Below are 27,956 nucleotides of genomic sequence, written 5' to 3' on the forward strand. Positions count from 1 at the left end.
GGGACTTTGGGGACCGTTACTTTGGGACTGATGGCTTCGACAGCTGGAGTGATGAAGAGGACCAGGAGCAGCTGCCACACTGACTCAAACATTTGTGAGACTCTGTGAAAGAAAACACAAACTACTTGAAAACTGTTGTGCATCCTCCTCTTCAGGTGTAGACTAGCAAAAAAAAATTGTTATATTTACTTTTGTGTACTGTAAAATTTTATTTTTTTTACTCCTCTGAAGATGATGTCTGAGTCCAGGTTTGTGCATGAGGGATATTTTGTTCTGCTCATCTTAAATATTTTAATACTGAACAGTAAAGCAGTGCCATTGCCTTTGAGGTGCAGTAAAACAATAATCCAATAACGTTATTAAATGGGTCCAGGTTGCACCAGCTGTTATTAAATCCAGAACTTAGTAAGAGCCAAAGAGTAAAGGAGTAAGTTCAAAGAGTAATGTACTAAATTTAGTTGGGCAATTAAAATATAGTGAATGTCTTCAGTAGTTTTGACTGTAGTAATGTGTAAATCTGTCATGCATATAGGGAGTTCCAGTTCAATACAGCAGCACCGTGAGGCAGCATCAGTATGGAAACATGCCCACAGTAGCAGGTAATGTTTGCCTTGTTCACAGTCTCAGTTTTACATATTACCAAGCCAAAGTACAGCAGATTGGACCAAAGAAAAGCTCACATATGATATTATTTGAATAAAAATTAGGAGATCACCAACAGTAAGAAGTTTCTAGGCTCGATTTCTGCTGATTGCTAGGCTGTCTCCCTGTGCGTGTGGTGGCTTTCCTCTTACGAGCTTGAAGTCCAGTCGCCTTCTTTTGAAGCTCTTAAGACTACCATGACCTGGATGACTGAGAGCCTGCAGACATGTGGGCTTTCCTCCAGTTTCCTTTCGCAGTTCTAAGACACGTTTGTCAGGTTAACTGGTGATTGGTGAACTTGTCTGTGGCTGTAGAAGTGGTTAAATAATTTAATTTTTCTTCATTAATGGACATTAATGAATACATGTAATTCATCTTATAATTGTTTGGAAGTTTCACATTTAAAAAAACCCCCATAAATTTCATCCTCATGGTGGTGCTAGATGAAAAGTTAGAGGTGCTTCTTTTTGGGGGTGAACAGCACAACAGACAATTTTGAAGGTATTTGTGTGATTCTTGAAGTCGCAGATGAACTGATCTCTATCGATAAAACCAGTTGTGTCTAAACGTAGCTCTGACTATGCTCCATTGGAGAAATGTGTGTTTTTAAGAAGAAAGACATTTCACACAATTTAGATTGAGTGTGAAACGTCTGATTGCATGAACCCTACCACCATTATAGGTCACGTGTTTGGTCATTAGTTTGACCATTTTGTGAGCATAATTTTAGACCTTTACTGTTATAATGTAATTCAACCATATCTTGATAGCAGCAAACTAAAACCAATTAACTCTTTTGCACTCATCTGAACGGCTCAGGCTAATATTATATTCTGGGTATTTGGTTCACATAGAACGCAGCAGTGATGTATAGGATTTACAGGCTATAAAAGTTAGTGTGGTGAAGCCTGTTATAAATTGGGGATATGTTCATTTGCACGTAGTTGTTGAGTCACTTGTATTTTTATAGCACATTTAAAAACAACTGGCTTGGACCCAAAGTGCTTTCCAGTTCAGGCAGGTGGATTAACAAAACAGAGGTAAAACATGGAAGGTAAAAACAGCATTAAGAGAGAAATATGGATAAAGGAACTGGGAACATATAAAAGTAATGGCATAAACACAGTGTAATTACACTTACACAGCATTTGATCCCCTTTCTTCCACATATCCAATTCATAGGATCATAGAGGGGCTGCGGCCTATTTCAGTTGTCATGGAGTGAGAGGTGGGATACACCCTGGCAAGTCACCAGTCTTTCACAGGCTAAGAGACACAGACAACCATCTACAGCCAATGCAGAACCTAACATGCAAGTCTTTGGATTGTGAGAGGAAGCCGTGGGTGCTGGAGGGACCCCACGCAGGCAGAGGAAGGGTTCCAGTCGGGCAGTGAATTTGAACCAATGCCAATTAAACCAATTAAATATTGGAAATAACATTGTTGTAGATCACTACTGTTTTTCAACTGAAAAGAGTTCTCTTTTGTCCTCGACATAAAAAAGAGCAAAAAGTAAAAAAGGTGAGCACTTTTTATCCAGTAGGGTTTATTGTGTCTTATAAATCAAATTAAAGCATTAAAATTTACTGTAAATACATAGTTACAAAGGAAACAAGTCTGAGTTTATGAATAGCTGGTGCAACAAGAAAGTGTTCAGTGAACTTTCACACTGCTCTAGAAGGATTTTTCTGTATGAAATGGGATAAACTTATGTCTGAAGCAGAGCTGTTGTTTTAATTTATAGTAAAGTCACATAAGAGGAGGGATTAGATAAGGATTTAAATGTAAAACATATAAATCTTGGATTCAGGGTATGAAAAACATGAGATTTTGATACAGATTCAGTTTTCATCCCTCACATCCACCACTCCAAGTTACTGCTGGAGTTTGACATTGTGTGTCTGTAAGGTGCTGGGTCACGGACGGTCACATGCTCATGCTTGAATACTTTAAAAGCTCCTCTCAGGGTTCACGCACAGGCCGCCTTGCTCCTCTCTGCAATGCACTTTAAGGCCTGAAGGGGTCAGTATAGCTCACATTAAGCTTCTTCCAGTATGATTTATAGTGTGTTTATTACCTTTGAGAAATGTGTTATTTTACAGCACAGGAAATGCACACGGACTCACCTGAATCACAATTTAGAGGTTTGAGGTGAGCAGCTGGAAACATCCTTGTGCTTCTCAGTTTAACTGACTGATCTGTTGCTGGGTGCGGTGTGTTAATGCTCACTTGTGAACATGTAAATAATAATGTTTCAGGGCTAAAAATGAGCAGTAAAAGATCACCTTCCTGTCGTGTTCGCGTCTCTTGATCCTTCTGGAGAAAAAACGGACTCCCCAGCCACTTTGTGACCTTATGCTGAGTGTTATCTCTCCTCTGTCTCTCTCTGATCCTCTGTTTTTTCACCATCATGCACTTTGACTGTGTCTGACGACCTCATTCATTCATGTTTATTCAGTCATTCATGCTCCTCACAGCGAGATTATCACATCACATAAGCTGTGAACGTGGTATCATCTTCACACCTACAGAATCTCCTACTCGTTTGTTTTGGGCTGTTTTCCTTTTTTCCTTCCTGTGATAGCTCTTCGCCGAGTGGGTGACACTGTGATCACGGATGTCATACGACGCACGCTGTATTCTCCAAGACAGCAGAAGACTCGCTCAGCCATGTGACTACTGCCTCAAGGTTAACCTGTTACCATGGAGACAAGCCCACCAATGAAAATTCAGCAGACGGTTGCGCTGTTGACTGCAAGCTTTTTGTTTTAAGGGGTGACCTATTTTTTTTTCCCTCCCCCTCCCTCCCCAACACTTCACAGCCACTCAGACGCAGACCCCGCTACTCTGGCACATGTGCACGTGCGCACAGACATGCACACTGATGGGAATGCTACTCACACACATGCACATACATGCTCCTCAATGAGGTCTGCAAGGTTGTGCACAGAAGAAGCAAAGGACAAAATGCACAGCTTTAGATTTAAATCAGTGGGAAAACATTATGTGTTTATAAATCATTTCCCTAAAGGGCCATTACAATTATTGGGATGCATTTCTAGAGATATTTCTTCTTTCCTTCCTAGGCCTAAATACTTGAATCTACAGGCAGCTTTTAAGATCACAAGATGGCAACTGTTAGAGAAATCCATCATCATCAGCAGTGCTTGGCAAATTCTGCTTTCTGTCCGTTTTAATAACCGAGACTATGAGATAAAGCATTTTTTTTTTAAAGTGCCACTTTATTACAAAAGTATAAACTTGACTGACATTTCATGAATAGTAATCTTGATATAAAACATTACAATCTTTTGCACTTAGCACTTAATTACACGCTTTTGAGTACAAGACCCTGTAGTCTGAATAGCAAACACACAACATTAGCTGCCACATTTAACTTAGCAGGGCTTTCCAAGACCACACCGTAGCTCCACGGCTTCGAAAAAACAACAAACAGAATACACTGAAATTTACATTGCAGCTGTTTTTGCAGTTTGTGTCACAAGATAAAGTCATTCCAAAAACACAACTGAACATAATAGAAAAAGATAGATTTCTTGACACTGATGATATATTTATTATTCTTTCTCTTTTGTCATGTACATACACATTGCATCAACATACAGTATAATCACATTGTTTGCTGGGGATATTTGGTCAAATGAATTTGTCATTACTGTCCAGGCTTTGTATGCAATTTCTGTGCGGTGTCCTCGGGGTGATGCTGCTTAGCCAACCATTTGCTTCACATTTCTGCAATATTTTTAACACTGATAACGGAGAGAGAGAGAGAGAGAGAGAGAGAGTTCGTCGATGGGGTGATGATGAGACATGACGTTTTGCTAATACACATCAGTTCTAGTGGAGCTTTCCATACTGCACTATGATGAAACCAAAGCAGACTCGTATGACCACGAGGAGGGTACTATGTAGATGAACAGTCCACAGATATGAGTGAGGACTGAACAGACGGGAGGATTGTGTGTATGTGTTTCTGTGTGCGTATGTGTGGGGTGGGGTTGAGTGGACTGTCTCCACCTTTAGGACTCGAGCAGTTCTCCTCAGTCTTGTTACATCTGTACTGTGTCTCTTTCAGGTACAGGAGAGAAAAATAATCCTCCCCTCTGCTGCACAGAGTCCCACTGAGCCAAAGACATCCTTAATCTATCTGGCTTTGAGCTCTACAGAGAAATAAAGCAACACACTAACAAAAAATAAACAACCAACGACAATAGAAAAAAAAAACATTCATATAGAGGTACCACATGACAGTGCTTAATTTTTTTTCATGGTTTTTTTTTTTTTTTAGCATGCAACTTGTAGCAGGCAAAGTGCAGAAACAGGATCAACAAAGTAAAACACTTCATTTACAGACGGCAGTGGAGACAGTGTTCAGTCCATGTATAATGAAACAACATGACGGAGGGGAAGAATCTGGTCGGCTTTTTAAAATGTGAAAACGGTCGAAATTAGTCAAAGCTTTTAGGAGGAATGCAAAATATGTGCAAATTTTTTATTTAATTTATAATACTCTCATAATTGTTTCTCTTGGTCCCTGAGCTTTCAAGTATTTTGATTAGTAATTCGTTCATTTATATCCTTTAAATTCCGTCCTGAATCACGTCTTGACCAACTACAGGGAAGGTCTGTTCACAACAGACTGAGTGCTACCAAAATATTTCACACAATGCTTTGCCTTTTTCCCCCAAATAGGAGTCCTACTATATGCGACTTTTTTTACCCGTTAGAATTGAGGAAGAATTTAGGCTTTTTACTTTATTGTGCTTTGCACATATGTATCAGTAAAATAGAAGTGCTACTGTTACCTACAGATTGCTCTGCAATGGTTTTGTGCTCATTTATTTTTCACTACCTTTGGATTCCTTATAAGGATAATAAATTGGACTTTTTATTCAGCCCAGGTCATAACAGAGCAACTTTACTACCTCAAGGCCTCTGGAGCCCGTGAAAGGCTTGACGTTATGACTTGAATGTAAACAGTATGTGTGGGTGAGCATGACAGGGGCTCAGCCGTCACTCCTTGTGGCATTAGCTCAGCTCCTTGTGTTGGAAGGATAGGGGGTCACAGTGCAGCCGCTGCCTCAGAGCCCTGTTACGTACATCTCCATGCCATCGTTGAAGGTGAAGATGGTGGTGGTGCTGGAGGTGGCAGAGCCCTGCTTCAGGTCGCCGATGCTCTCGTACAGGTTCTCCCCCGGCAGCAGAAGGGCTTTGGCAGGCAGGTGCTGTAACTTGGGTGTCTGCTGCGTTGGTGGCGGTGGAGGGGGCTGCTGCTGCTGCAAGGGCTGCTGGGCTTTCTTCCTCCTTGGCCGCAGGGTGGCACACATGTTAGGGGGTCTCTCTCGCTTCCAGGCGCCTCCGCCTTCCATGTTCTCATAGGCCAGATCACACTCCTCTGTCCCAATGGACTCGTAGCAGTGGTCGTCAAGGGGCCCGCCAACTGCTTTGCCCTCTTGAGGTGCCCACGTCTGGGGTTTGACCACTACACTAAACCCCCCATCCCGGTCTCGGTCCCGGTCACCTCGACCCAAGGTCCGGAAGCCGAGGTTGGCTGGGGGAGACCCCGGCACAGCTCTCTTCTTCTTTCCTGGTTTACACACCTTAGAGTACATCTCGGCCACCTGCAATCAAACAAGTTCAGAGATTATCTTCTGTAAAAAGGACTTTAAATAACCCACTCAACCTGCCATTTTATTCACACTATAGCTAAAAGTTGTGTTAGGCAAGCTGCGTAAACCTCCAGAACTGAAGAATAAAGCCAGCAAGAAGCACCCAAAACCTTATAATCTCTGCAAGACTTCACCTTTACCAATTTGAGTCCCTGCATTTGTACTTCTCACACATATTGTTGACCTTTGGAAGCTTTTAATCTGCAGTCATCTGATAAATGGTCTGTATTTGTATAGCGCTTTACTAGTCCCTAAGGACCCCAAAGCATTTTACAACCAGTCATCCACCCATTCACGCACACACCACCAGTAGGCAACAGGTGAAGTGTCTCGCCCAAGGACACAACGACCGAGACTGTCCAAGCCAGGGCTCGAACCAGCAACCTTCCGATTACAAGGCAAACTCCCAACTCTTGAGCCATGATCGCCCCACAATAAGTAATGTGCTTTTCTGAGTGGTAGAGCCTGTCAAACACATTAGTTTTTTAGTTTTGATAACTGAAATTCTTTGTTAGCACTTCTACATTGTCTTGATAGGGCCAAGGCCTAATAACTTGTCATTAGTGATCACGAGTGACTACAGCACTCTTTGCCAGCAGGATTTGTTTGAGAGCACTTGTTGGATTAATATTTGGAACAGTGAGGAAGTCCAAGGAATTCAGTGAAGCTCCAAGAAGGAGAACTGTAGATTTTCACAACTTGAGAAGGTCTCTTGGAGCCACTTATAAAAAACTGCGAAATCCAACATCATCATTTCAAAATATTGTGATAAATACACATTATTAAGATGTGTAACCACTTTTTCAAGACCTTCAAGAGCCAAGCTGTCACTCTCAGATGAGAGGAAATTGGTAAGGATATTCAGGAACCATCAAGGCTCAAGCCTGCCATGAAGTGGAAATTTCTGGAACACCAGCATCACTGTCCACAGTGAAATGAGTTTTACATCATCATGGACTAAGAGGGTGCTGACCAAGTAAAAAGCCACTGCAACAAATCTGACACCTTAAGGCTCCACTGAAATTTGAAGTTGCCCTCATGGCCAAACCAAATGCCTTCTGGAGAAATATTTTACAGTCAGACAAAGATGGAGCTGTTTGGCCACAGTGACAAGATGTATGTTTGGAGCAGTTCAGGTGAGGCTTTCAAACCTAAGAACACTGTACCAGCTGTCAAGCATGGTGGTGATAGCATCATGCTCTTGGGTTATTTTACTGCCGGTCCAGTATCACCTCAAATTAACAGCTACATGGTGGAAACTTGGACAGAATTGGGTGTTTCAACAGGACAATGTTTAGTAATGGATAAAGGAAAAACAGCCCATATGCTAGAGCCACTACAGGTAGGGAATTAGTACGTCTAAAGCTCACCAATTTTCTTTTACATCATTTATTAAACCTTACAGAAACCCAAAGAAAAAAGTAAGAGTTTTGGGTTTTAAAAAATCACTGCTCCCAGACAAGAAGTAGTCCTGGTCATACAGCAGCATACACAGTTTTATTTTCCAACAGACTAATCAATTAAGTTTCTTATCTGTACACTGGGGGAGTCAGGATGCACACAGATCCAGGCAAGCTGCTTCCTGTCATTTATGCTCAGTTATGTGTCTCCTGGGTCCTGCAGATATGAGGTAGTCTCTCGTAACCCTTGGTAAGAAAGCCATGGCTCCTTTACCTCTTTACCCCATAAAGACAACCTCCCCTATACCCTTAATGATGAGTTTTGAAACCTCAGTATAGGTCATTAAATGCGAGGTTTGACAACTCTTTTTTTCCAAGGCCAGACCTAGTAACCCATATAGGAGGAGATCATCCTCCCTAACTTCTAAGGAAAACCCAGTTTTTAAATGATTAAATCAATTAAATAATGTGCGTGAAACATCTTGTTAAGCATTCATTTAAGAGGGAATGGGGAGCTCTAAATGGGATGATCCATAGACGGAAAAAATAGAAACCCCCAGCTTACCGCAGCAGCAGACGGCTGTATATTCTCCACTGTGTGAGCACTCAGCGGGCCCAGGGCTTTATTTTGGAGCATGAGCATGTCATCATCCTCTGGAGGCTTCCAGATGTACTGCTCTCCGTTGCCCATAAACATCACTTCCTGTCAACAGAACAATAAATCACATTTGGGGCAGAGCTGGTCACATGGTCATGCGTGAATCTGCACTGAAAGAAATGAGCATTCATGAATTTAAAAAGCGGATTTTACTAAACAGACGCAACAGGGCGGATGCATGGCAAATTAACCCCTCTTAAGAATCCTGCGGCACATAAAAACATACTGGATGGATTTCATACAGGGGTGAATAGATTTTCCCTGGAAGGTGGAGCCTGCTTATATTCTGGATGACTCAATTTCAACACCTTGCGTCATCCACGGGAAAATCAGCAGTGAACAGGCCTGTGAGCAAACTGCTTACACATGTAAGCCTGTGAACTGTGCGTGCTGTTGAACTCAGGTCACAGCAGATAGAGCGACCCCCCTGACCTCACGCGGGGCAGCAAATGGTTTCCCACTGTTACCTGGAGGGGTGCACAAAGCCTTACAGCCACAGTAATAGCAGACAGTCTGCCTACACTCCTGCTGCTGCGAACATATGGAGGAGGTGACACTGCTGAGAGCAGAAATACCCCACTATCACCAAAAACTCTTCGACAAATAAACACCGCTCAGCGCCTAGACTTCAAAGAAATTCTAACATATCACAGCACCATGCATGATGTAGCCAAGTGCTCTGGAAACTGCAACACTGGCACAATTACAACCGAGCAGATCCTCTGCAGTATCAACAGGAACTGTGAAAGAAATATTCTGCAGATCCTGATCACAGCACCACAAACTGCATATTAATGCGTCGTACTGCTGCTGACAGAGAATAACAGAATGAAATAATGATCACAGTGACATTTCTGACATTTCTGTCCAAACAGAAACTGATGGCCCCATGTTCTATGGAAACTTGTTATCCGTTTACTTGGCTTCTGTCATGTCTATATGTACAATAGCAGTTGCTCATACATGGCTTCACACTGCTCTAAGCGATCAGTTTCAGACAGTTGATTTTTTTTCTCATGGCTCTGTTCAGTGTCAGAGATTAGATATCACTAATGTGGACATCTCAGGCACACAGCTTTGGCTGTGAGCACAGAAACCCCACCCACATCTTGGCCTAACCTTCTGGTTTAGAGCAATAGCCAATCAGAAGAAAGGGGGTTAAAGGAGGAGGGACTAAAACTGCTTGTTTTAGAAAGTGGATGACCTGAGATACTGCACCAAGCTCCAGTGTGAGGAGTGGAAAAAAATCCAAGGCTGATCTGCACAAGACACTAAAAACTCAGCAGATAATTTTTTCTCTCCCTCTAGACATCCTCCTTAACTTCCTTCAGTTCATAAAACCGACCACTTAAGGTGATGCTGTGTTTCTGTGGCTTATTGCACAGAAATATGTAGCTGTCAGGCATCAACATTACTTTGGGTTTTATTTATTTAGGAATCACTTTGCATTTATTGCTTAAATGATAAATATTACATGTTTTCCTAAGTATCGTGATGATTTGTAGAGAGGCATATCCGTCAGTCTTTGTCCTCTCATTTCTTGTGTGCATCTCAGCAAAGTGCTGCTAAGTTTTGCCACCCAGCTGCAAAATGTGACAATGCTATCATATGAGAAAAGGTAATTAACTGCATGTTTTGGCAAGCTAAGTATAATTTCACTAGCCACGCTAAGGCCTGATTATTGCCAGACCTGTTGAATCGAGAAATTACTCAAACAGATCCTTTTGGATAAAATGATTTAAAATATTTAGAAAAACAACACCGTGCCACAGTCTAAAGAAAATCAAGAACTACTGAGACACAAAGTCATGGACATCCATCAGTCTGGAGAGCATTATAAAGCCATTTCTAAGGCTTTGAGACCGCAGTGAACCACAGTGAGAGCCATTATCTACAAATGGAGAAAACTTGGAACAGTGATGAAACCTTCCCAGAAGTGGCTGGACTACCAAAATTACACCAAGAGCGCATCAATGATTCATCCAGGTCGGAAAAGAACCCAGAACAACATCTAAAGAGCGGCAGGCCCCGCTTGCTTCAGTTAAGGTCAGGGTTCATGTTTCAACAATTAGAAAGAGACTGGGCTAAAATGGCATCATGAGCGAGTTCGAAGGAGAAAAATAAACACAGATGAGTGAAAAGAACACAAATGCTCGTCCCACATTTGCCAAAAACACCTTGATGACCCACAAGACTATTGGGGACATATTCTGTGGATTGATGAGACAAAAGCTGAACTTTTTGGAAAGTCTGTGTTCCTTTACCGCTCGTGTATTACCACTGGTTATCAGTTCATGCCCAGAAGTTCAAGCACACTTGGGCTATGCAGCAGGATAATGATCCAAACCACATCATTGAGTCCACCTCTGAATGCCCCTAAAAGAACTTGCAGTTCTCGTTGCCGTGTGGCACAAGCTATTTGGTTTAGGAGGCAATTACTTTTTCACACAGGGTCAGATAGGTTTGGATGACTTTATTCCCTTAAAGAATGAAATCATCGTTTAAAAACTGCTTCTTTTATTTACTTGGATTATCTTTGACTAATATTAGAATTTGTCTAATATATATTTATATAATATAAAACATGAAAAAATAAGAAATCAGAAGGGCGCAAATTTTACTACACTGTACCTGAGAAGTTATTTTTAAGAATTATCTTGATTAAATTGAATTTTTAAAGTATCTCTCCCTCTTTTCATTAAAATGATCACTTGAGTGTTGTATAAAAACCACGTCTAAAAGTCATGTGGAGTCAGCATCAAGTATAAATCACACCTGTGACAAGTTTTAAAAGAATAGTTTAACATCTGGGGAAACAACCCGTGCTTATTTTCATGCTAAGAGTTAGATGATAAGATTTCTGCTGCTTTCATGTCTCTAACGGAAATCTGAAGCTTAGCTCTGTCCACAAGTAACAATATCCTATTATCAGGGCTCACTAATTAATTTGTTTGATCTAATTTGATAAATTCCCACTTAAAACTGATAAAACTGAACAGCAGGAGAAAAAGAATGGTTTTATTTCTATTTCTTTCCTTCTGTTGTAAATTGCTCTTTTTCAAATCAGTTCTCTAGTTCCAGGTGCAAACACCAGCTGTTCAGGTGTTAGTATTTTTATAATGTGCCTGAGAAAGTTTTATTTCTCTAAACTTGAATGTGTAATAACCTCAGAAAGTACTCAAAAGCTGTTTGCGCATCTTATTAGGGGTTGGGAAGCTCATCTTGTAACCGGAAGGTTGCCGGTTCAATCCCCAGCTCTGTCTGTCTTGGTCGTTGTGTCCTTGGGCAAGACACTTCACCTACCACCCAACTGGTGTTGGCCAGAGGGGCCGATGGCGCAATATGGCAGCCTCGCTTCTGTCAGTCTGCCCCAGGGCAGCTGAGGCTACAACTGTAGCTCGCCTCCACCAGTGTGTGAATGTGAGAGTGAATGAATAGTGGAATTGTAGAGCGCTTTGAGGGTCTCGAAAAGCGCTGTATAAATGCAATCCATTATTATTGTGTTGTAGATTCCATTTGAAAGGGAAAAATTATAAAGTGAAAATAGATCTTTGGATTTTTGTTGCAAACTTATTGAGATCAAAAATTGAAAGCTTATTTATAAAAGTGTTCTGACCCTCAGTTCAATGCTTTTTAAAGCCCCTCTGGCATCCTTTAGAGCATTGAATCGTCTTAGGTTAGTCTCTGAAGGCTTTGTACACCTGGATTTGGACAGCTGATCCCATTCGTTCTGGCTGATTTTAGTGGCAAAAACTTCCTCCTTCTCAAAATTATTGAATCCACTGTACTCCTGGGGGCACTCGAAGCTTTAGAAATGGTGTTGATCTATACTTCACCACATTTTTATCATGGAAGTCTACAAAGTTACTTAAACTTTATGGCTTGGTTTTTATCCTGACCTGCAGGAAGAAGCAATGTGCTTTTTGAAACTGTTCAGCTGATTTATTTTCTCATAAGTGGAGTTCGGTTTGACTTTAAAAACAACTGAAGGTTTATTAAAGCAAATTATTATTAATCATTATTTATGATCATTTCTCATGTTTAGTTTTTTGAAAAATCAATATAATAAAGGTGTTTTTAAGTTGTGGTGAAGATTGGCGTTAAAGCAAGCCTTTCTTATATATGGGAACATACCTGAGTGGTGAACGACAGGTATATAAAAGCAGTAATTGAGATGAGGATATCTGATATTGTGAGACAAACAATTCTGAAATGTTTAATAATAGTCTTTGTAGAAATTAGAGAATATTTAAGCGAGAGCTCCAACTGGAAAGTTATTTGTGTAGTTTAGATCATTCTAGTCGGTGTTATTTAGCATGTTAGTGGTTTCCCAGTAGATATGGGCAGATTTTACGGAGTTGAACATATTAAACATTTATGTGACCTTTGTAGCTTGGAAAAACTTGGAGATGAGTGTCATTATTTGAATGCAGTCAAAAATATCTGCCTGTGTATTTTAGGTTGAGACCAAAGGTTTGGAATAGTTGTTTAATACTTAGGATAGTTTACTGCCTAAACTTGCAAAAATTAGTAAAGAAATTGTATCTGTATTTGGATGTGGGTGATTTGTTGACAGTTTTCTTTTTTCTTTTTTGTTAACGATGATTATTGATGATATGTATTATATAACCCTATGTTTTGTTTGTTGTATATTTTCTCTTTTACCTCTGGAGGAAGTTTAATGGGAATGAAATAAAGTCTAAAGTCTAAATAAAGGCAATCTCAGCGTAGAAATGCCAAAAAACTGCAGTTCCTCTTTTGGTCATTTAAAGCCAAATTCAAAAGTGAGTCAATAAGCTTAGAGTTTAATGTTAAAATGCCCATTTTTACACAGCATAGTTACAAAAAAATATGGGTTAGGTCAATCTAGCAAATTTCCTCCTTCATGGAAAGTATACTTGTAATTATTCTCTATGACTTATTTGTTATAGCTACCCATTTCTGCTGCATCAATCTTTTTTTGAGGTTTGTTGCAACTTGGCTTCATACAGTCTACAAATGCATCTTACTAACCAGCTGATTACTCCAACTTCTGATCCAAACACGGTAACTTCAAATCTAAAATGTCAAACTCTTCCTATCAGATCATAAAGATTAGGTTTTCAGCATGCAAAACATTTAACCCTACCAACCTTTGGGAAGGACGGGACATTGAAGGCCTCGACGTTTCTACGGGGCAACTTGGTGCTGTGAGGGTGTGGTGGAGGAGGAGCTGGATGTGAAGGCGGGGCATGTCTTGGAGGCGGTGCCGGTGGTTCTCCCATATCCGTCCCGCTGTCCCTCTTTTGAGGCGCCTTATCTGCTTTCCTCAGCTTCCTGACGCAGGCGTACTCGGCCGTCTCCGGAGGGTGAGGGGGTGTCATGACCTGGGCCTCAGGTTCGGGGAGCCCTCCTTCCACATCGCCGTCTGGGTCTGGGGGCGCCGGGGTGTTGGCAGGGACGGCCGGAGGGGCCGGAGTGTCTGTCTGCCCGGCCCTGCCTACCATGGCGTAGAGGGCATCATCAGTACGTGAAGTGGAGGAGCGCCGGCCCACTTCAGAGTAAGTGTGCTCGCCGTCCTCTCCAGTCCCAGAGGGGATCTGGGGAAGCTGCCTGCCTTGAGAACGAAGGTCAGAGTTAGACCGGCGGCTGGGCAGCAGCAGAAGGTCCGTGCTGGCTAGCCTTTTCTTTTTAGATGCCTCTGCAAGGCACATACAGCCTGCTGTTCTACCGTCCGTGCAGCCGATACCCCCCTAGGGAGCAGAACTCACAAACTATGCTCCTCTTTTACCGGAAGGTTCAGCAAACATTTGTGAACATGAATAAATCTCTCACTGGTAAGAGGAAATCTGAAGCTGACAGTAAACTGGGAACTGACATAGATGTTTGAGAATATGCATCCAAATGGGCTTCATTCCACTGCAGTGGAAGCAGGACAAGTATGAAGCAGGACATATGCTTATATTTCTTCAAACTCTCTGAGGCTACTGTCACAGTGCCCACAAACACAGTTCCCCTGTTGACTGTCAGCGATGTAGCTCCAGGATTTATCTTGGCACTGTGATTTGTGTCTTTGAGAGCGAGAGAGAGATGCACGTTCATAAATCAAGACTGAACCGTCTAGTGGAATAAGGCTGAGTTGTAAATGTAATGTGAATTCTGTTTCAGGGTAAATTTCTCCGCAAATATGTCCTCAAATCTTTTCAGAAAAGAAGATTTGTGGATTTAGGGCCAGATCGGATAGTACGGATGTGGAGAAAAAATTTTGCACTTATTTGCAATATTTACATTAATTTTTTTTATCACCGCCAAGGAAGTTATGTGATTGGTTTAATTCTTTTTTTTCCTTTCTTTCTTTTCTTTTAATTTTTACTTTGTTGGTTCGTTAGCAGGATTACTCTAAAGGTTACGGATGGATGTGCATGAAATTTTACCAGAGATGATTAACTTTTGAAGTCAATCCAGATCCAGCTCTTCATCCAGGAAGTTTGGGAGGATTCTTTACCAGATAGGGCAAAATTGGACATTTTCACATCATAGCTTCACAAATACATTTCAGATTGAAATAAGAAAAAATCTGGAGATGTCATCGTGATGACCTCAAAACAATATCACAAACAAGTCTCAGGAGGGAGGGAATTTTCAGTCTCAGATGACTGTTTGAGTCAGACTGTGACCTGGAGGCTGAAAATGAGGACAAAATGAGTAAACAGATAAATATATGTATAAAAAAAATCCATTAAAGTCCTTTCAAGTGTTTCGCTTTTGAAGATTTCTTAAAATCTGACTGACTTTTGGAGTTGACCCAGACTTGTGTCCAGCAGTTTTCCAAGGTCTTCTTTACCAATACATGATTACAAAACTGGATATTTGTATAAATGTATAAATAATAACTATAAAGTTAAACAAGCCAAAACAGAACAGATAGTGGTTACATTTTATTTATAGTACTTCTACTTGTTATGCTGTTAATTGGCTGTTACATTTTTCAAATTATTTTCTGTTTTACCATTTCATGCACAAATTTGTTCTCGCTCTAGTGTATCTCCAGCTTTGGTGACTGACACGGATTTAAATTAACAAAACAATTACAAGCTTCTAATGTGTCTAAGGAAAAAATGAAATACCCCATCCCTCTGAAAATTCCCTCCAAACCCCCCCGCATAATATCAAAAGTGCTTTGTCATGCAGCTGGTCGGCTCCTAAAGAGCTGATATCATGGCGATGCAAGGTTTTCGTCTGACACCAGCGGCGTACCATATAAAAAGCCCAGGTCAGGATTAGTACGTAAAAGATGCACTCACTTTTGCCATTGCAGTTCATCTTGTTCATCTCAGTGTCTGATTTACTGATGGACCGCAGCTTCGACTGCCTGAGTATACCCTGACAACACAAACGCACACAAACAGACAAACACAGGGGCCAGTTAAACACTAATTAAGACTGAAGAGGTGCCCTCTGAATGATAGTGCGCCCTGCTGGATTGAGTTTATTCAGCTACCTCTGCTGCAATACAAACAAAACACTGAGGAGCATGTTGTCTGATACCTACCATGTCCATGAGGCGGTGTTTTCCACCCTCGCCGGGGACATTGTGTGTCTTCCCCTTCCTGTGACAAACACAACCACTCTGTCATACACGATTCAACACTGTGTGTGTGTGTGAGCCTTGTTTGTGTGCGGCTGAGTCATCCTATGACTGTGCATATGTGAGAGAGACATTCAAAGTACATTTGCACATGTGCATACCAGTGGTGGAGGATTACTGAGCACTCGAGCACTGTAGTGCAGGTTTGATGTTCTCTACTAGATTACAAGAGCCCTTCGACCACATTTAACCAGATTTCAGATTAATATGCATTTTTTTAAACAGCAAGTTGTTAAACTTTAAACCGGGCATGTCAACCTTTTTGCTTTTTTCCTCTTCAAATCAGTTTTGCATCAAAAATAAAGATTAGAAGAAATTCAAAGTTTAAAACCTTTTTTTTTTTGTTATTAATCGTGTTATGAACCCTCACTTCTGCCTTTTGACCCTTTGCAGGGGGCCTAATACTTATGCTTGAAACCACAGGATTAAACCACTCAAGTAGGTAAAAGTAGTTCCAGCTTGGATTTTGCCAGTGGAATAGAGCTTCTACTTTATTTTACTGGCACTTCTGCTGAAGCTTATTTAAAAGGTTTGAAATAGGGATTCATTGATTGTGACTCGCAGGGAATCATAATTTGGTCTAAAGATGCTGCCAATACCAATTTGTTTTTAGTCTTTATATTTTGTTTTTGTTGTTTAATTCTTCTTTGATTCTAGCAAAATAAAGTAATCTTTCTAAAGCAATATCTGACTTGTTTTAAAGTCTTTCTGCTCGTATCACACAATCTTTAGCTGCGATAACTGACAAATATGAGTAACTGGCATCCATAAATCTAAACTCATCCACCAATATACCAATATCATTCAAAAAGGCCAAGAGCAACCAATATACAGATCTTAAAAATGAACATCCTGATTCTGAACATGTGTGTACGGTCATTCATGCGTGCATAGCGCTCACCTCTGGCAGCCCACGCAGAGCACCACAATAAGGATCGTAACTACAAAGGCTGAGGCAGCAGCGATAGCACCCAGCAGCAGGACCTTGCCGTAGGGAGGAGCCGTGAAGTTCAGCCCGTCCTGCATGGAGGCCATGTGGGAGCGCTGGCGCTCACTTGCTCTCACACACACTCACACTCACACCCTTACACTCATGCACGCCGGGAAGTGCCACGGTCTCACTGGGATCTGCAGGGAGAAGGCACAGAGCGGTGCTTAATTACAAAGTGATCTAACCTTTACGAAACATTAAGTACGTTAACAAAGCAGCGGAGCCAAAATATTATATTCACGGTGCAGAAGGAGAGCAGCAGTTTGAAGAGAGAGTGAATTCCCATCCAGGATGAAGCACTGAAGTGAACAGACATTACGCCTCAGGCATGTGCTGCTGCTTTACCTTGTTTGGGGGATTACCAAGCTTTGTGTCACACCTACATAGACATCAACAGCATACCTGCTCGGCAGCATAGCATCTATGTCTAAACATTACCGCATCGATCCAACAATACATTTAAACGGGACCTACAATTTTTTTTACGTTTTTTTCCCTTTTCAGCAGTGAGTACATATAAAACTCAACCAAAGTTGTCCCTAAACCAATTTGAGCAGCCAAGGAACAGAACAACAAGCTCCTGCCTTCAGCTGCTACCTTTCAGTCATTGCCCAAGATCTGTGAGTAGTGATTGTAAGAACAAGATGGTGGATATGAGCGGCAAAAGTGAGCTTCCATCAAAGGGTATCGGGGCTCAGCCAAAAGGGTAAGATGAAGAGTATTTGGCAATGTGGGAGGACTTCTGGCAGAGAGAGTCTCTCCTTTACTGCACCAAAGGAGAAAGTTGAGGTAGTTCGATCATCTGATTGGGATGCCTACTGGGTGCCTCCACTGTCCAACTGGGAGGAAACCCCGGGGAAGACCCAGGTCACGTTGGAGAGATTATGTGTCTTGGCTGGCTTGGGAATGAATAAGTGTTCTCTTCTTGAAGAGCTGGAGCAGGTAGCTGGGGAGAGGGAGGTCTGGGTATCTCAGCTTTAGACTGCTGCTCTGGTCACCCAGACTTGGATACACAGCAGAAAAAGGATGTATAGCCAGATTTTCAAAAAGATTGCAGTACTTGAGTCGGCAAATCTCAGGCTACACACTTCTCTGAACACTCAATTTCAAACACTTGTTTTCTGCTCTTGACTCTGCATGATGGAAAAAAAACAGAGCAGATATCCTTAACATGGCCATCTCAGCCCAAACACTTATGGCTGTTAGCACTAAATGTGCACACACTTGCTGTTTTAATCTTTAAATTGTGAGGGCCAGCCAATTAGAAGGATGTTATAAAAGGAAGGAGAAGGAAGCCTTTTTTTAAGAAAGTCTATGAACTGACAGACTGCAAGAAGACCCAGAATAAGATAAACTCTTTAGAACCATGAATTATACAAAACTACTCTAGAAAAGTCCAAGAATGCAAACATAAAGTTTGAAACAAACATAATAGGCCCCCCTGTCACTGAATACACTGTTCTAACTAAAAAAAAAAAATCTGAGCAGTTTTGTGAGACACCGTGCTATTTTTCAGGTTGTTTTAAATGGTTAATGTAAATTTCCCTGTTTTGCTTGTTCTGCCATGAACAAACTTCCATATTGAGGAGGTACAATGAGTCACAGTAAAGCCGAACATGCCAGCATGCAGAGTGACCTGAAACACCGAAGGAGACAAGTGTGAAAGCGGAGCGAGCAGACACACACATCTCTCCCTCTTCCTCTCTGCTGCTTGGTGCTTGGCAGACAATTTTCACATTTGGCAGCATAATATGTTTCAAGTAAACAATAAAAAACACGGAGCTATAACAAAAAGACCAAACAAACAAGCCTAATCTCTGTCAAATTATGCCATCTGTCTACTATGACAACATCTTTTCATGTGTGTTAATGCGTGTTTGTCACTTGTCTATCAGCAAAAACGCTGCAGACTGCAGGAAACATACTGAAGTTGCATGTATCTGATTCTTATCTGTTTATTCAGTTTAAAGCTACGGATTTCTTTTTAAGCAACACAATCTATTGGACTGTGTCCTTTTAGACAGACTCTTTGTAAGGTTTGCGTATGGGCATCCTCTTTAAACAACGTAATTTAGTTTTGGATTCCACGCAGACAATTTCCTTCTATTCAAGATTTAATCACCACAGACTGAATTACTTTACCAATTTGTCTGGAGTCTTGTGAGCAACATGTATCCTCTCTGAAGGTTAACTAAAGCCTTGAACACCTTCGGGCTGTTTTTAGGAGGAACTACCACATTACCACTGGGCTTTTCAGAAACAAACACATCAGCCTGAAGCGGCTCCGGTAATTCAGCCCTCGCACTGCATTCTGAGTGTGAGGCCAAATAAGGATTCAGATCAAGTGTGAATTGCTGTTATACTCTTCTTCATTCTTCCTTGTACCTGTGCACATTCACTGTCACCTTGTGATTTGGTTGAATACAGTTTGGGGTTCATTTTTCTTTGGGACAGTCATAGATTTGAACTGTATTTCTGGTGATTCTGTCCACAAATATTTTATGTACCAAGTACCTGGTAACAAATAAATTACTAATTAGTCTCTCATCCAGCTCATCAAGTCTTAGACTACAGTCCTTGTTCCTTGTTAGGATCACTGTGCATGAACCAGAACCAGTTATCCACCTGCCACAGGTTCAGCTTTTAGAGGCCAGTCCAGCTTACGACAGATCTCAGAACAGAAGGAGGACTACCATCATCATCTTCAGTCCAGGATAGTGGAGGCAGGCAGCTAATTAATAATAACAGTTCTCATGACGTCGAGTTACTGTTTAGTCACTTCCTGTTTTGTTTTGAAATCTATGTTTGTTATGAACATCAGTTACTCCTTTCTTTACCCGCCTTTTCATGCCACAACTCCTACATAACTCCTCCAAGTTGACTGATTGCCCGATTTGTTATCACCATTCAGGATTTCATGCCATTTCTTACTGTCCCCTGTTTTGGCGACTTATGAATGTTTTTGTTTGTTTTATTTGTAATTTATGCTTTTTTTGAGCATTTGCCTATCTTGATAGATTTGTTTCCGCTCTCTAACTAAACACCTGTATATAACCAGTTAAAAGTTCTGAATTTTGGTCTCCTGTGTCTCCCTGTGGGAAGGTTGCTCTTGCCTCCCAGCAAGAAAGTGCTGTGTTTGAATTCACCATCTGGCTAAGGCCTTTCTGTGCGGAGTTTGTATGTTCTCCCTGTGTCTTCTTGGGTACTCCAGATTACTCCCACAGCCAAAAGATTTGCATCTAGTGGGGCTAGGTTAATTGGTGAGACTAAATTGCCCAAAGGTGTGAATGTGAGTGTGAATGGTTGCATGTCTCTCTGACTGGCAACCTGTCCACGGTGTGCCTCTTGCCTCATGGCACCTGGGCTAGGCTCCAGCTCCCTGTGATCCTGAATTGGATAAATGAAAGAACACGGATGGATAGATCCCTATAAACAAACAGTTATTCCAATTCATTCTGACTGGGGATGAAGATTTTGTTTAAAACCCTAAATGAGAACCTGAAATGGTTTGTCAAATCTTTTGTTAAATGTTGGTAGATTTCACTTGATGATGAAAACTTTGACCTTCTGATGGCCCTACAGGAGAATCACCAGACAAAATTTGCCTTACGGGAATTATAATTACCACTACCAAATTTTATGGCAATACATCCATTGAGTGCGGCTATATACTGTAATAAGTGGAAACTAAAAACTTTAAACATAAACCAGGTTTCAGCCAATATTGATCTGTTTTACTCAATAATGAATAAAAAATTGAGGGAATCACCAGTAAAATGTATACTTTGGGAATATTATGAAAATCTTACCAAATTTGATGGCTGTCTCTATCAGATATTTATTTTCAATTAAAAAAAAACTCTGCTGTGGCCTCTTCACAATAAAAGTCTTTGTTGTTCTCCAGTGGAGTTGTACTGTGAAGGAAATGTTGACTGAGTATTAGCCACATGAAAAAAAGCTGCGTGAAGTGTTGAGTTTAAAACAAAAAACAGTCAAATGTTTCTAAAGTTGCCTGAGAAACTTTGCACAACTCAGAGAATGGTGGGATTCTTCTCGCTTTTATATCAATGGTCGCTGCAGTAAACCCACAATATTTGATTACAATGACTATTATTGATTCCCGTGGCTCATGCTAACATTTATCCCAAGTTAACAAGAAAACAAGTCTAATCTCTCACATTTCATGTTATCTGATGTACCTTCATCTCTCCCACAGCCCTTAACAAAGCATGAGCATGTGTCTCCATGTTGGGGGAATGTACATTTGAAGCTATGAAGAACATTTAAATAAAAGTGACCCAAGTTTTAAAGGCAGACATAATGTCAGAAAGGGGCTTTTAACATTTATTTTAGTTCCTGCTTTCTTAGTCTTTCCTCCAATCGGTTGCTCAGAACATATTGTTTAACTCAGTTAATCACATAAAGTACAAACATATGGCATTTTTGAATGTCTCTATGGTATTGTAGGAGTTTTGCAGACTTTTGCTAGTTTGCATTTGTTCCAGTAGAAATCCAGAGATGAACTCAACTGTTCCCACCATCAAATCTAATTTGCACAAAACTTCCTACACGGTCGTGTTGATCGGTTTTTATGCGCTCTGGTTAATTTTTCTATTGCAAGTTCAGTGTGATCTAACCAGAGCGCTACACTAACGAGCTTTGTTTTCTTCAGTGATTGTTATTAGTAAGATCCATGTCACATTTTCCCACAGTGGGTAAAATGCAATTTTTAAATTCTCTGAGTGTGTCTCAGGAATCTGGTTTCAAAGCACATCTGACAAAACTATTCTGGCTGTGACCTGCTTTTAATGCCTCTTAATCATCTACCGGTGCTACGCCTTAGCTGAACAACTTCCAGAGCAAGTAGTCTGAAACATCATGTTGGATTTAAAGAACCATAGTCACCTAGGAGGCAATGACCAGTTAATTCATAGAGTAATTATATGTGTGCAGATTTGACAACAGAGCAGAGGAGTGGATATGGAGCGGGAGAAGATAATTAGAGAAAAGAAAGGGAAAAGATGTAGGTGTGGAGGAATAGAAAGGAGAGAGAGGAGGGAGGAAGACATGTGTGGGAGTCTTGTGGCAGGTGTTTTTGAAAACACTGAAAGCAGATGATGAAAAGAGGCTGTCACATTTCCTAACAAGGTTTCCCAGCCTTCCTTCCTTCCCTCTTGCTCCTCTGTGTCAGTGAGTGTGTCCACACCTCTCTGGCCATTCTTCTTTCTCTCTATCCCCTTGCCTTCGCCTGCGGTGTTGAGCCAGAGTGACGCCTCAGCACTGCAGTGTAATCTCTGGCCCTAGAGCTGCTTCGTATGAGCCAACCAATTGAACGTAGTGCTCAGAGCAAGAAATGGCCATCCACTGGCTGCCTTTATGCTACACAAAGCCCACCCTCCCTCCTGTCTGTGATGCTTAGTGTGCTCATTACAAACCACGGGCTCTATCCTTCAATACCTGCAGGTGTGGATTTGCCAGGTGTTGCCCTGACTGTTTATCACAAATGAGATGAGACCGTATGTGACCAGGAAACTGGAACATCATTGATCAGTATTGGTTTTGACAAATGTGGTTCTTTGATGATTCAAAATATCACATGGGAGCGCGATTTTGACTTTTGGGAGTAACAAAACGCTATTGATGTGGTTAAAAGCTCCCAAGGCTAGAGCGTAAGGTTTTGGATCCAGTTTTGTCTTCATATTTTGTATATCTTCATCTCTGCACGCATCAGGGGAGAAAAGGCTGCAAGCGCCGCAGCAGTCAGTCGATAAAGACAAAAAACAGTTAAAAATATCTGACACCGTTTCATTGATGTCAATAAATAACCTGTTTTGTTCAAAATATTTTTAAAACATGAATTGATCACATGGTCATAACGCATTGACTGTGGGAATGCAGCGATTATTCAGTTAACTGACTCACAGAAAACTGATTTGATGACTGACTAAGAGTTGAATTTTCACAGAGAGGATTTGTTATGTTTGGTCTAAGGAAAGAGTAAAAGTGACAGTGCGATATTACTACAATGCAATATCATACATTCACCACAATAATGATGGCATCACAATACAGCAATTCTACAACACATGCAAGCTATTCATCTGTGATGCATTACAATTACTGTGTAAATAAAGAAGAAAATATTGTATTTTTTGCTTAAAAAAAAGCTAAACTCCACATATTACTTAAAGCTGACTCATTATGCTCATTTTCATTTCCATATTTTTATTCTTGGAGTCTAATTGGCAAACTTTGCATGGTTCCCCTTTCAAAACAAACCCTGTTTCTCTTCCTCTGGGGCTCAACTCATCATGTATCTGAAACAAGCTGTTTTAGCTCCCTCTTTCAGGTAACTGTCTTCTGATTGGCTGCCCCTCATATGCAGAAAGTTTAAACAGCATGTGGATGGAGCTTCTGTTCTCACAGCCAGATCTGTGCCTGTGATTACCCTATCAGGAATATCTGCTCTCAGTGACATCATCCAGAGTCAAGAGTAGAAAAAAACTGTTTGAAACAGTGTGTAGAACCGTTTGAACTTTCATCTCACAGGGATTAGAAATGCACTGACCTCATTATGTAACAGTATATCTAAAACAGTTTCTTCTTTTCACCACAAGCTGACTTCAGCTTCACCTTCATTCATTTGATAAGCACCACTATGAGGAGTCATGAAGCGGTGACTCTGGTGAGTCAAACTGATGGCATGTTTTAATAAAAATAGTGAAATATTTTGCTGTGTTTTTATTGCATTCCTGTAATTTCCACCTTATGATAAACTGGTTGGCAAAAATTTAGAGTGTTTATCAGATGACGCAAAAATATTTGAGAAAACAGGAGATTTTGCACTGATCTCCGATGTTTTACGGACCACAGCGTGAATCAGAAAAGCGGTCGATAGCTGCAGGTCACCTGTTGACTTGGACCTGATTGGAATGGCTGCAGAAGAAGAGGGATGGTTTACAGGACTGATGTGGACTCATACTCTGTAACCATAAAATTTCACCCTTTTTTTTAACATGTACATGATTTCAAAAAATAACATGCTCATTTTCTCTATGTGTGGCATAAAACAAGCCCATGGGGATAAAATACAGAATTATGGTGTAAAACCCACAGGAAATGCATCTTCAGGAATACATTTAACGCTAGAAGCAAGTCATACTAGTAGGCCTTTAATTTTCTAGGAACATGTGTCATCCAGGGAAGGACGGATGTTGTTTTGCTGTGCTGTATTTTAATGTGAAGTGTACTTATTATTTTTTATATTGCATGTATTGGTTATATTTTGTGCAGTGTTTTATTTAGTTTGCATGTTTTAGTTATCGTCAAATTGTCCTGGAGAGACTCCGCCCTTTTCCCCGTTTTGACTAATTGGACACACCTGAAGAGGAAAGGAAAGGTAATTTACAGAGTGCTCAATGACACATAAAGGGTTGGAGCCGGTGTTCAACGGAGGATGCAACACGAAGAATGCGAGACAGACAGAGGAAAGACACAGACGATCAGAGAGTAGAGATGATCAGATGAAGCAGATGACCAGCGACTGGAGAGGAAAAGAGATTACCAGTGACTAGGGACGCGTAGCGGCAGTCAAGTGGCAATAACGACAAGAGCCAGCTTGTGCACTGCGGGAGAACAGAAGCAGTGAGACAGCGGTACCGATTCCAGTTTAAGGAAGCGGCGGGCGGAGTTGAGAGCTCTGCCCACCCGGGTAAGTCTTTGACTTATCCTTTTTATAAAGTAAACTGCCAAAGGAATAGTGACTGCCGTTCCCTCCCTTTCTTCAGTGCACCAGGACGTGGAATGCGGGGAGGAAGGCGAGGACTCCGCTGGGTTTCCCTCTTTTAATACTACGCTGGACCTTAGTTTTCTGTGACTTTTAGGCCGTGGTGGATTCCACTGGACTCTTAATGTTGTGTTATTGATTTTTATTGTGTCTTCCCTTGGCCAAGGTTGTTTTAATTCATTTTATATTTTTAACTATTTAAACATAATAAATTATATTTTTAATCTTACAGTTTAAATTGTGTGCTTTTCCCTCGGCGGCTCCACTGCTCTGCCCGCTTTGAGGAAGGTTTCCTTCCTTTTAAAAAACACAAACCATCTTGGAAACATAATCAGCCTTTCCGCTCCGGTGTCACACATGCACTGCATTCACATGTTTGTTCATTATTAATAATCCTGGAGCTCCTTTCAAACAAGCCCAGCCAGCCAACAGTGGCCTCTCCACCAATCTGCTCAGGTTTTGATAAACCACCTGGGAGTTCATGTGGAGCAAAAAAAAAAAAAAAACCTCACCCTCTGTGTGACACAAATAACAGCAGTGTGTGTGTGTGTGTGTGTGTGAGAGAGGGAGGGAGGGAGAGGAGTCTGCTATTGTGTGAGAATGTGAATTAGGTCAAATGTTTGCTTGCAACAACGACTAACCATGCCCCTGTGAGGAAGAACGCTGAAGCCCGTGTGGAAGAGGCTCCGTCTTTATCCGTGGCTACCCCTGCCTCTGACACCATGTGACACTTTCCTATCTAAATCAAATCAGAATAAATATAATTTCTTGAGATCATATGATTGCCATCCTATCCGAAGTGAGATGCTGGAGAAATGGTGTGTTCACACTCAATGATAGCCCTCCACGAAGGGCTTGCGTGCGTGCGTGTCTCAGGGGAGGTTGTATGTATGTGGCTCATGATGGCACCCACTCAGCAGGCATCAATCACACACTGGGTGACGGTTCGGCTGCTGGCTGCCCGGCTCGCCGCGCCTCCGGCTCTGGCAAACTGCAGTGATGCTGGTGACAACAGGTTACAGACCACGACTCAAATGAAGCCGCCTGAGACCGAAAACCATGCAGGGTGTGAACGGGGATTATTTAGGGTGGGAGGAGAGGTGGAGGAGGGGGTTAAAAAAAAAAAAAAGGAAAAGATGCCCGTGCAGGTAGATGCTATAGGCGGTTATAGAAAATGAAAAATGTCAGGCTGATGCAGTGTGCTTTTATCGTGGTTTCATTAAGCCTGTAGCTCATTTTTCCCTCCCTTTTCTTCTCCTCTAATCATCAAAGCGTTTCCGATTAATTCCAGATCAAAGTGAGGATGGTAAAGGATGTTGTGTCCCTGAGGTCAGGTGGTAACTTACACGACAAAGCCTGTCCCCACCACCACAACCACCCCAACCCCCTGCTCCCCAATTTATGAGTGCTAGAAGGGAGGGAGACGGGGGGGGGGGCTGCAAATGTTAAGGGCAGGTCTAACGTTAATGATCTTTTACGCTTTACAGTCAGAGAAAAACGCGTGATCGGAGGTTTCCTGTGCCCCTCTCTCGTCAAATCACTACTAAGTTCTCTGATGAATCCCTTAATTTCGGGGTTTAAATCACGCAAGACAGCGCAGTAACGCTGAGGTGGGTGCACACGTGTCTCTGTGTTAAATGTATGACCAGGGGAAATGAAGAAACGGCAGGTCGGGCACAAAGAAAAACAAGAAAAGCTGCACAGGCTACAGACCCTGGATGAATTAAGGATGTTGAGTACGTGTGCAGCTTATCGAGCTGAATGTATAGTCACATATCAATGACCCCCTCCGTTCACTCTCTCCCTCCTCCCTCCAGCCTGTCACACAGCCACGGGCACAGAGCATTGCGCTATAGCATCCCTGTACTCACTCAGCTCAGAGATTTTGGGAGGCGCAGCGTCAACCCCGGTCGCTTCCTTCAGTGTCTGCTTCCCCTCGGACCGGCCGCTCCCCGCGAGCATAATCAATCAAAGGCGATAACTTGGCTTTCCTGGGCTTCACAAAACAGGAATGCACCATATTGCATGTGCCATCCTTCGAGCGCCCGCTGACCCCCTCGTGCGCCCTGTCCGTGCTCCTCTGCTCCCCAGCCAGAAGGGAGGCTGGGAAGTGTTAACCTGCCTTTCTGCTGCCGCGGCTGTATCTCCACTATTATCTCCAAGGGCCAGGTTTTTCCTCCACAGTTCCTCAAGCCCCCTCCATCTCTGCTCGCATCCCCTCGACTCAGCTACTGTGCTTCCATGTGACACAGGCAGAGCTGGAGACCCCCCAATTATGATTTTTGTCTTTTTGATTCTAGCGTCATCCCTCGGCAGGACTTGGAAGTGCAGGTGGAGGTCTAATATATGGAGTGACCCTGGTTTAGGAGAGTTTAGGAGGGTTTCTCAGTCCCCGCTGTAAAATCAAATCAACGGTTCTGTTAATTCTGATGCAGAAAAAATACAATTTGATCTGTATCAAAAAATTTGGAAAATTCAGTCAGAATTATAGGCAGTGTACTGCTGAAAATGAACAAAAATAGTTTAAGGAGTAGTATTTTTGTCCTAGAAATAACTTTTCTGGGGTTGTTTAAATGGCTGATGTGTGAGGCAAGGTTTATGGCAGCCTACAGTAAAACCTTTAGTGTCAGAAAAACTGCCATGACCAATTTAAAAAAAATTTGAACCTGGACGTGAGATCACACATAAGCTTCACAGCACGATCATGGCCCCTATAAGAGCCTCTAGTGTGAGATACATTTACCCTATCCACTTAGGTGAAAGCTGGAGTCAGGGCAGATGAGATGAGATATATCACATTTCCCTAAAGTTATTTTATGTCCAATGTGATGTAATAAAGGGATATAAAAGTAGGCCAGTGATGATTTTTCACTGGTGTAGTTTGGCGTAACCTTGCCATACGCAGACCTTTGAAGCCTTTACCTCTACCACTACCACCACCTGCTGGTGTTTTCAGAGCATTGTGGAAGCGCAACCGCCAATCAGGGCGCAGTAGACGGTGTTGCTGTATGAGGGTCGATCCGTGCCACAGAGGATCGTAGAGGACAGGTACTTTAACACTGGAAGTTCAGTAAATGTCCTGAAATAGTTCATATGTCTAATTGTTGTTTGTGTTTCATACTGGCACTAAGCATATATTCTAAGTACTCATCTTCCTCAAAC

General features: G+C 41.7%; 1 protein-coding gene and 1 pseudogene across 3 annotated transcripts in view; one reads left to right on the plus strand and one right to left on the minus strand.

Moving 5' to 3' along the window:
• LOC147306172 (uridine-cytidine kinase-like 1) overlaps window positions 1–13,162 on the plus strand; it is a 30,521-nt pseudogene extending 17,359 nt beyond the window's left edge. The window contains exon 15 of the transcript XR_015126642.1: window positions 1–13,162. The product of XR_015126642.1 is annotated as a uridine-cytidine kinase-like 1 (transcript).
• Window positions 3,873–27,025, minus strand: LOC147306173 (uncharacterized). 2 transcript variants are annotated; one of them, XM_086277768.1, is made up of 7 exons: window positions 26,666–27,025; window positions 16,919–17,145; window positions 15,922–15,979; window positions 15,674–15,752; window positions 13,523–13,869; window positions 8,298–8,435; window positions 3,873–6,284 (listed from the first exon to the last, which is right to left on the minus strand). In XM_086277768.1, exons 2-7 carry the CDS (start codon window positions 17,050–17,052, stop codon window positions 5,745–5,747), a joined length of 1,296 nt encoding a protein of 431 aa, XP_086133894.1. In that variant the 5' UTR covers window positions 17,053–17,145; window positions 26,666–27,025; the 3' UTR covers window positions 3,873–5,744. The 2 variants fall into 2 exon arrangements, with proteins under 2 accessions (XP_086133894.1, XP_086133893.1); XM_086277767.1 differs by having other exon boundaries at window positions 13,523–13,986.
• Between the last annotated feature and the right edge of the window lie 931 nt (window positions 27,026–27,956).

Source organism: Aulonocara sp. 'chitande type north' Nkhata Bay, linkage group LG20 (assembly GCF_057382095.1).
Source record: "Aulonocara sp. 'chitande type north' Nkhata Bay isolate Kocher_YH1m ecotype deep benthic linkage group LG20, A_spYH_male_GT1.1, whole genome shotgun sequence".
Taxonomy (NCBI): domain Eukaryota; kingdom Metazoa; phylum Chordata; class Actinopteri; order Cichliformes; family Cichlidae; genus Aulonocara; species Aulonocara sp. 'chitande type north' Nkhata Bay.